This window comes from Sander lucioperca, chromosome 23 (assembly GCF_008315115.2).
Source record: "Sander lucioperca isolate FBNREF2018 chromosome 23, SLUC_FBN_1.2, whole genome shotgun sequence".
In the NCBI taxonomy this organism is placed as follows: domain Eukaryota; kingdom Metazoa; phylum Chordata; class Actinopteri; order Perciformes; family Percidae; genus Sander; species Sander lucioperca.
Window position 1 is genome coordinate 5872139 of NC_050195.1, and position 10000 is coordinate 5882138.

General features: G+C 42.2%; 1 protein-coding gene across 2 annotated transcripts in view; it reads left to right on the forward strand.

Moving 5' to 3' along the window:
• Positions 1–10000, forward strand: part of sugct (succinyl-CoA:glutarate-CoA transferase) — a 71511-nt gene that overhangs the window by 23130 nt on the left and 38381 nt on the right. For both annotated transcript variants that reach the window (XM_035998187.1, XM_035998186.1), the window contains exon 9: positions 6425–6520. In XM_035998187.1, the coding sequence (XP_035854080.1) occupies positions 6425–6520 (96 nt within the window). The remainder of the gene's footprint in view (positions 1–6424; positions 6521–10000) is intronic.

Consider the following 10000-nt stretch of genomic DNA (forward strand, 5'->3'; position numbering starts at 1 on the left):
TTCACTCCCTCCCATTTTCCCTTCCCTCTCTTCCCCCCCTTTTTTTTCCCCCTCCTTTTCCGCCCTGCCTTTCTTTTTTTTGTTTTTTTTTTTTTTATTTTTTTTTTTTTTTTTCCCCCCCCCCCCCTTCTTTCCTCTTTTCTTTTCCTTCCCTTCGCCTCTCCCTTTCTTCCCCCCCCCCTTCCCCCTTTCTTTTCTTTTCCCCCCCCCCCTCCCCCCCTCTTTTCCTTCCCCCACAATATTAGCAGCATTTGTGGATGTCGCATTGGTCCTTTTTTCCGGATCTTTACGTGGAGTATATTCTGCTCCCCCCCCCCTTTCACTTCTTTTTTCTCCCCTTTTCCTTTTTTTCTTCTGCGGCCTACGTTTATAGCTTACCTTTAGGGCATATCTATATCCGGTTATCTTTCTCTTCCCCATTGCCTCCCCCTTCCTCCCTCTTTTTCTTTTATTTCCCCCCCCTACTTCTTTTATTTTTGTTTGAGGTCGCCTCCCTTTTTCATCATCACTTTGTATCATTCGTCTTTTTCTGTGTCTACTTTCTCTCGGTTTTTCATCCATTAGACTGTTTTCCATCTCCCCTATGCATATTATGCCTTATTATTCCGCTTCTGTCCCGCTCGACTTTTGCGCAAGCCAGTTTATGAGTAGATATGCCATGTAGTTAGCTAGCTCCCCTGTCCCGGGTTTATCCACCGTGGCCTCCCCCTTCTCCCTTATCTCCTGAGTTCTTCTTTATAGCACATTCGCGATTTTCTCACTACCCCCGACTGCGCCTTGCTTGCACCAGCCTTTCTATCATGAGATTCCGTTGATCGATATTTCAGTAGTTGCTGGTTATTATTATGTAGGGAGAGCTTATGCTTCCCCCCTTCCAAGTGCGCTGTTTTTGCTTTATCCTGTATGTTTCTAATTCTTCTATTGTTTTGACCATCCGCAGTTTCCTTTTTAGTTAGTTTACTTGTATCTTGAGACTATTCGTCTCGGATTTGTATACACAGACGTCTCGATTCCACCCCCCTTCGATTTGACTGTCTTTTTATCGTTGTTCTCATTGTACTACCTGTGAGAGAGACACGTGCTGATTTTAGTAGTTCCCCACCTCTTTTTTCCCCTCCCTATCCCCTTAGAGGTCTCTTATGCCGACGGAGCACTGTCATGTACCCGCCGCTATTCTATTGATTAGCTGGACCGAGATAGACTGAGTTTCCCATAGCTTACGTTTATAGTTCATTTTACTATGGAGATGACGCCGATCATAGTAATTGCTCGGATTCTTTCTGCATTCGTTTGATACTTATATTAGCCAGATCCTCTATTGTGTCCGTATCTACCCTTTATTTTTTTCCCCTTATTGATGCCATTTTCGTCCCATCTTAGCAAATTTGTATAGTTATTTACCTGACTAGTTGACTTCCGATCCAGACTTTTGTCATGTCATGGAGACTGTATGACTCATGAGAGTTAGATTTATTAGTTGTTACTATTCCGCTACCCCTCCCCGCGTTAGCGAGGCCCGAGTTTCTCCATGAACCCCCTTATTTTTTCCTTTTATGCTCCACGAGCCCCTTTCATCTATTATGACCCCTTAGATATTTTCGTCTTAGTCACCCCGTTTCGCCCTACTGCCCGGTTCGCCAGCAGTTTTTCATGAGAGTTTTTTGGGTACCCCCGCTTCTTTACGACGAGTTATGTTCATTCCTTAGGGTATGCACTTTATGCTCACGTCCACGCTAATGTTCCCGGGAGATCCCGCCTGACGAGGGGCCAGTATTGCATGATCGTTAGGTGAGGCGTATCTTTCTATTTTATTGAGAGTCTAGAGCATCCCCTTTTACCGAGATGTAGTTTTACTTTACATTGCCCTTTATATGCCACCTCACCCCGTATGTTACAAGGTCACCCAGTTCTATTTCGCTTTTACCCTGTTTTTTTGCCCCTTCTCCCTATCTTTATTTTTTTCTCTGTTCTTCTATGTTTTAGCCCCCCCTTTGTTTTTTCTTTTTTTCTTTATCTGGAGACTTTATACCTCATAATGTATTGTTGTGTTCCCACTTCGATTCTCTCTATCCTTCCCTTTCACTCTGAAGTGTGTTTATTATTTAGAAATTAGTTTTCTCATCTCTATCACCGATTAAGACATATATTATTCGGACTGTCTCATTCTTTCCTATCCCCAGACGTTATGTCCCTCATCGTACGCCTGTCTTCCTCCTATAATTCCTCACCATGCTTCGCATCGCGTCCTCTACTCCCCCCCTACTCCTTCCGTTCCTTTTTCCCCCTTTCTTCCCTTCTTTTTTTTTTTCTTTCTTTTCCCCTTTTTCCTCTCTTTTTCCCTCTTTTGTAATATCTTATTCTTTTTTCTAGCTATTCGTGTATCACTTATTGCCACCTGCGTTCCATCCACCCAGATTTTCGATTGTGGTCTATTCAGCAGACCTTATTCATCTCCCATCCATAGTTACCCCATCCTCCTTCCCGCCTTCATTTTATCCCTCTATGTACCCGTGGTATGCAGAGCATATATGATTCGTTTCAGCTGGTATAAGTACTATTCTTCTAGGCCTTTTGCTTTTTTATCCACTATTGTATTTACTTACTCTAGATATATTGTATTATATCGTATTTGTATTAGAGATTTGTCTGTCCATATCGCCCCGTATGATATTTACCTATTTTTTCGCTCTATGTCCTTCTGCATACATTCTTCGTCTTCCACTTATGAGTCTATCACCATACTTTTTATTCTTTTCAGATATCTCCAGCTCCTTAGAAATTGTACAGTCTTTGATTTCTATATTTGTTTTTTTTTTTCCCTTTCTTTTTTGCTTGTTCTTCCTCTATTTTCTTTTTTTTATTATCAGTACCGCCCTCCCATAGCCTGTAATCAATATACTATATTTTATCTATTAGTTTTCGCTTTAATTACTATTTATACTCTTCCTCTATTTCGTTATGTTTTATTTATCCTTTATTTTTTTTTAACTTTTTTCATCTCTTGTTTGTTTTACTTTTTCCTTTTTCATTATGTTTATGCACACATTTTCCACCTCACCGCTACCCCTTTTATAGATTTATTTTGTCTAGATACATATTGAGCCCTTTATCTATTTATTTTTTTTATTTCTGTGTTTATCTCCGTCATACTCTGTACCCTTTTATATCTCCTCCGCCCCTTTTATTTTATATTCCTTGTATTCCTTTTTGTTTTTCCTGTTTTTTTTACTTAGTTATGACTATCATCATACGGTCCCATATATTATTTTCTCATTTCACGCTTTACTCCACTCCGTGTCATTATATACTCACTTCCTCAGTTCTCCTTTTCCTATTTATATATATTTATCCGTTATCGCTATCCATTCATCCCATCCCCATTTTCTCCTTTACCCTCAGATAGTATCTTTGTCACTGGCATATTGTCCGTTTTCATATATTCCTCCTTATTTATATGATGTCCCTCATTGTATCCAATCTTCAATAGATCGTCTATTCCTTGTTCTCTATTTTATCCGCCTAGACGTAGCCTCGTGATTCTCCACCCCTATCCCGTTCCCCCGTCCCCCCACCATGTTTCTTGTACATTTTTCCTTCCTTAGCCTTGTCCATTTCTATCTCCCGGTATATATACTTTTATTTTTTTTCCTTTTTTCTTTTTTCTTCTTTTTTTTTCCCTTCCCCCCCCCCCCCCTTCTTTTCTCTCCCCCCTTTTCTTTTTTTTTTTTTTCCCTTTTTTTCTCTTTTTTTTTCCCCTTCCTTTCCTTTCCCCCTCCCCTTCTTCTTTTTTTTTCCATCTTTTTCCCCCCTCTTCCTTCTTCGGGCTCTTTTGATCCTTCATTTACGGTCTTTATCCACAATAGGTATTAGAAGCAATTATTTATATCATTACTTTCTAACAGTCACCTTCCCCCTATTATTTTTTGTGGCTCCGATGTAGCATTGACGCAGGTTATATTTTTCCCTCGTTGATCGCTCCGGTCGATATCGTTACGGCTTTTTTTTGAGCATAGTCACCCCCTTGTTGGAGCCCAATGCAGTATGGCCGTTACTTCCAAATAGCGTCCACCGACGCCCTTATAACGAGACCGTATGTTTCCCCCATCAGTTGCCTTTAGTTATTTTGGTCCGCAGACTATCATTACGTCTTACCCTCATGAGATTATGCAGTTTGTAGGCCAGAGCAGATTACCGCCGTCCCCTCAGTGTTCTCATGAGAGTGTTGGTTTTTTAAGACTCAGTTGCAGGTTCAGTCTTGAATACGCAGCAGATTAAGAAGCGCAGATTTATGATAGTATTGTATTGTTATGAGTTAGTAGTTATGTATGTGGATGATAAGAGCACTCACCTACCGAGTTGTTGCGTTGTTATTCCGAGAGATTTAGTTAGATGTTTAGATCCGGTTCTTTTATATATGCTCTTCCTAGTATGATATTGGGCGTCTATTCTCATTATATACTCGACTTTTGCCGCCCTGTATATTTTCTTTTTCTTCCCCCTGTATTTTTTCCTATTGTCTTTTTGCATGCTTATTTTATTTATATTATTGGTTTTATATTTCTTCTTATATCGTTTGTTAGTTTTTTTTTCCCAGCAGTTCACTTCGCAGATAGGTACTTGTTTGTGCAATGTGTCTTCGGTGATTTATCTACTAGGTCGATTTATGGAGTATTTGCGTAACCATTACATCCTCATTTAATTATTATATCTTTCTATTAGAGTATTAGCTAGGCACGAGAAACGACGTAAGTAGCCGATGATAATCTTCTATTTTATGATGTAGGTCTATAGAGCGTACGCAGGATCCCCTCCACCTCCGACCGCCCTGTCATGCATTGTCTTTTCCCCATATGTTCATTATTATCTCTTTTTTTCCCGTATGCTTTTTTCATAACATATATATCGTTTTCTTAATATTCTGGTTATTGATAGTGATAGCATTTATTTACCTAGCAGTTACTCTCCCAATACTATGCCCCCCTTATATTTTTCTGCATTTTTGGTGATATTTTGAGTTAGTTCCCCTGACATCGGCATATTTTGACCTGAGATGCTTTTTCACTTTTTTTTTTATCGTTTCTTTATGGCTGTTCCTGTACGATATAGGGTTTTGCTAAGCCCATGTTTCCACTAGGATTTGCATATCGTGTTATCCCATAAGTTATTGTAGCAATATACATTATCAAGAGTATTCCCCCGATTCCGCCGCTCCCCTTATATATTTTGCTGTATACGTATTCCCCATATATTGATTTTCCCCGGAGATTCATCACTCTCGCCTCTCTTTTTTTCCTTTCCTTTTTCTCTCATCCTCTTGTTTTATCTCTTTAATGTTCTCATCTCATGTCTATGCCGCTCTGGCATATCTCTCTGCAGTGTCTATCTCGGGTTCGCAGTCTTCGCGGTTCTGCTCTCTCTCGTATATATATTCTGTAGCCTCCTCTATGTATCTCTCATAGTATCTCGTACTCTCTCTGTCACTTTCTATCTGTATCCCCCCCTCTCTTATTCACTGTCTACTCTCGACTCACCTCTGTTTACCTCTCTGTATATATATCTTCTTCGCTCTCTCTCTATTCTCTCTCGTCTCTATCTCATGACCACTCTCCTCTCTATCTCATCGCCTACAATCTCATATCTGTATACTCCTTCTCTCTGATCTCTTCTGTCTCTCTGTCTCTATCCCTCTCTCTCTCTTGTCTCTCTATCTCTCTCTATCTCTCTCTATAATCTTCTCTACTCTTTCTCTTTTCTCTCTCTCTTCTGGCTCTATTCTCTCTTTCTCTATCTCTATTATCCTCCCTCTTTCTTCCTCTCTATCTCTCTCTATCTCTCTCCCCCTTCTCTCTCTTGCTCTCTCTTCTCTCCTCTCTCTGGCCTCTCTCTCCTCTCCTTCTCTTCTCTCTTCTCTCTCTCCTCTCTCTCTCTGTGTCTTCTCCTCCGCTCTCTCTCTGTCTCTCTCTCTCTCTCTATCTCTCTCTCTCTCTGTCTCTCTCTCTCTCTCTCTCTCTCTCTGTCTCTCTCTCTCTCTGTCTCTCTCTCTCTGTCTCTCTCTCTCTCTCTGTCTCTCTCTCTCTCTCTGTCTCTCTCTCTCTCTCTGTCTCTCTCTCTCTCTCTCTCTCTCTGTCTCTCTCTCTCTCTGTCTCTCTCTCTCTGTCTCTCTCTCTGTCTCTCTCTCTCTGTCTCTCTCTCTGTCTCTCTCTCTGTCTCTCTCTCTCTCTCTCTCTCTCTCTCTCTCTCTCTCTCTCTCTCTGTCTCTCTCTCTGTCTCTCTCTCTCTCTCTCTCTCTCTCTCTCTGTCTCTCTCTCTCTGTCTCTCTCTCTGTCTCTCTCTCTCTGTCTCTCTCTCTCTCTCTCTCTCTCTCTGTCTCTCTCTCTCTGTCTCTCTCTCTCTCTGTCTCTCTCTCTGTCTCTCTGTCTCTCAGGTGTCCTGTCTCAGTCATATTGCTGCTAACTATCTGAACTCAGGGAAGGAGGCGAGACGATGGGGGACGGCCCACGAGAGCATCGTACCTTATCAGGTAACACACACACACACACACATACACACACACCAAGACCAAGACAAATATCCAAATGTTTTAGAGTATATATCTGCAGGGTAAGCTAACACACGTGACGGACATAAACGTAAATGAGAATACTGTCATAAAGTACAAGTACTTTAAGTCTGTATGCAAGTATTTAAGTAGATGTATTTAGGTTCTTTCCACCTCTGGTAGTGCCTCTGGGTAAAGTCATCGCACACATTTATCTTGTCCAGTGTCTCCGTCTCCTTCCCGTGCGTACGTCGCCTGTCTCTTCTGTTAGTTCCTGTCACGTTGTTGTGTCGCAGCGCTGAAACGGTTGAAGCTGCTGTTGTGTGTGTGTGTGTGTGTGTGTGTGTGTGTGTGTGTGTGTGTGTGTGTGTGTGTGTGTGAGAAACAGGAAACACTGAGAGCATCCTCCCAGCTGACGTCAGTGTTCAGGGAGAGACGATTATCAACCAATCAGAGACGATTAGTGTCTCCATCCATCACTCTCTCTCTCTCTTCAGAAGACACACTCAACTCTTATCAAACATCAGGGGTTCTCACACGTATCAGTAGAGCTGCAACAATTACATTAGCAAGCATTAACACGTTAATCGCGATGGGATTAAGGGTCGAGCATGATGCGTTAATTTTTTTAAATCGTATTAATCGCATGCCGCTATTTATTAATTTATTTCCACTTCACTCAGCTTTGCGTCGTGCCTAACAGGCTACTATTTTGCCGTACTTCCTCGTAACACATCCTGCTGCTAGAGGGATAGCAACGCGGATTTCGGTACCTCATTCGGTTCGGTTCAGGCACCGTTGAGGCACCGGTACCGTTTTAAAAGTACTGCTTTAGCACCGGTATCCAAACCAAACAATACCCAACAATACACACACACACACATATATATATATATATATATATGTATTACTTTTGCAAACAGATCTCCAACTATCTAGAGAGGGTGGGGGGGAAATGTCTGCAGGGATTTAAAAAAATGACAAAAACCTTGAAAAACGCAACAAACACGTTGAAACAAAAACTTCGGAAAAAGTGGCCGGGTTGTTTCAGTGGGTAAAGCAGGCGCACATATACTGCTGTATCAGAGGCTTATGCCTCTGATACAGCATTAGGGGACCACTAAGGTCTATATAAAGAGACTTCAGATACAGTATTAGGGGACCACTAAGGTCTATATAAAAGAGACTTCAGATACAGTATTAGGGGACCACTAAGGTCTATATAAAGAGACTTCAGATACAGCATTAGGGGACCACTAAGGTCTATATAAAGAGACTTCAGATACAGTATTAGGGGACCACTAAGGTCTATATAAAAGAGACTTCAGATACAGTATTAGGGGACCACTAAGGTCTATATAAAAGAGACTTCAGATACAGTATTAGGGGACCACTAAGGTCTATATAAAAGAGACTTCAGATACAGTATTAGGGGACCACTAAGGTCTATATAAAGAGACTTCAGATACAGTATTAGGGGACCACTAAGGTCTATATAAAAGCATCCAAAAAGCAGCATGTCATGGGACCTTTAAGGGCGAAGTCTTGGTCTATCCACTGGACAGTGAAGCTCAACATGCTAACAGGACTCACGTTTGGTGTCCAAATGTCCGTTGTAAAGCTGATGTGACTAGCAAATATCAAGTTTGTTATAGTTGATTATATATAGTTTTACATATCTCGAAATACCTCCACACAGCCGTCATGTTGGAAGTTGAAGTTCATTGGCAGAAATATTCATATCTGCCGATGATGATGATGATGATGATGATGTTGATGATGATGATGATGATCATTTTAAGCTTTTACCGGCCGATACAGATGTCGTGCCCATATCATCGTGCATCCCTATTTATTATTATAATTTTTCACAGCACACAGAATAAAACCCGTCCCTACGAACTCTGTTCCAACGCTCCTGGTCGGTAGAAGATGGATTTAAAAAGAGAAAACGTTTCTGTTTCATAAGTTTCTGTATTCATAAGACGAGGGCCGGATCTACTCGCCGTTCGGGTCGGATGTAGACCTCGGTCCAGACTTTGAGAAGCGCTGTTAAGCCTGGTTCACATGGGCCGATTTTAAAATTGTCGGCCGATTTTCCAATCCTGAGAGACTCCACACACGGCGATAAAAAATCACGGTCTAACAGTTTTGGTCGTACAGCGTGTGGTGCGCTGCACACGGCAAAATCAACACATCACACATGAACCGATCTGACTCCCGAGCATTCCCAGGTCAGACGGGAAATCTCGCAAAATCCCTCGAGATCAAACGTGACTTCAGAGTAAACAATCATGGCGGACGAAGAGGATGCAGTGGCGATAGTTTGTAGTTTGTTTTTAACCGAAAAAAAAACGTTATCAAAAGAAAAGGCGATGGTCAAAGAAGTGGAGACAACGCCAGCATGGACTATACTTGCTCTACTTATCTCCGACGTCCACCGGACTTTCTGGTGCGCCGTGCCGCCGGCTGTTTTGATGTTGTTTCCCGGTGCTTTTCTCGCCGCCTCGTCACCTCTCTTTCTGATTGGCTACACGCCACAGTCCACAGGCTGCGTGCTCGTTTGTCCCCGGGGGACACCACACAGGAGGAGAAATCGGGCCAAAAGAATCCAACATGTTGGATATCCCCGATTTGAGATGGGAGCGGTCCCGACGTCCTTCCGAGCAGACGAGAGCAGTCTTAACACACCACACACGGCAGAAATATCTGATCAGATTATTTTACCATAATCGGAGCATCCTTAAGATTGTCAGAAGGGGGGAATCGGGGCTAAAATCGGCCTAATTATCCTGCTGTGGGAACCAGGCGTTATATATATCTCTGTGTTTGGGTCACACTCATTTCAAAGTAAAACATAATTAATTAATATAGTTCTCGCACGTCAGATAAACGTTCTAAATGAAGCCACAAAGAAATGTAAGAAATGACATCAGCCTGAAATATATCATCGTTTTGATGCTTTAGAAAATAAAAAGCAAAATAATTGATCACATTTTTCTTAAAAACATGAGAGACTACAACCCAAACCACCTAACTTCTCTAGTCCCTCGGCTCCTCCGTGGTGTCGTTAAAACGTGAGTGATCTCCCGTCTGCACTCTGAGCACACGGGGGCGTCGGCTGGGCCTTTCACAATAAGAGCGAGGAGACGAAGACCCTGAAACACTATAGGGCCACTTGGGGAGCGCAGGGGACGTTTCCCACTTGGGAACTCATTGTTCCACAAACCACATGAATGCAGCACCAACACCCTGTCTTACAATGTTGACGACAGTGAAATATAATGCGTGTTACATCAAGATGTAATGAGCTCTTCCTCGACCAGGACTACACCCCTCCACCAAGTTTGATTAAAGTCAGACAGACAGGCAGGCAGACAGACAGACAGGCAGAGAGGCACAGAGGCAGACAGGCAGAGAGAAAGAGACAGGCAGGCAGAGAGGCAGACAGACAGGCAGACA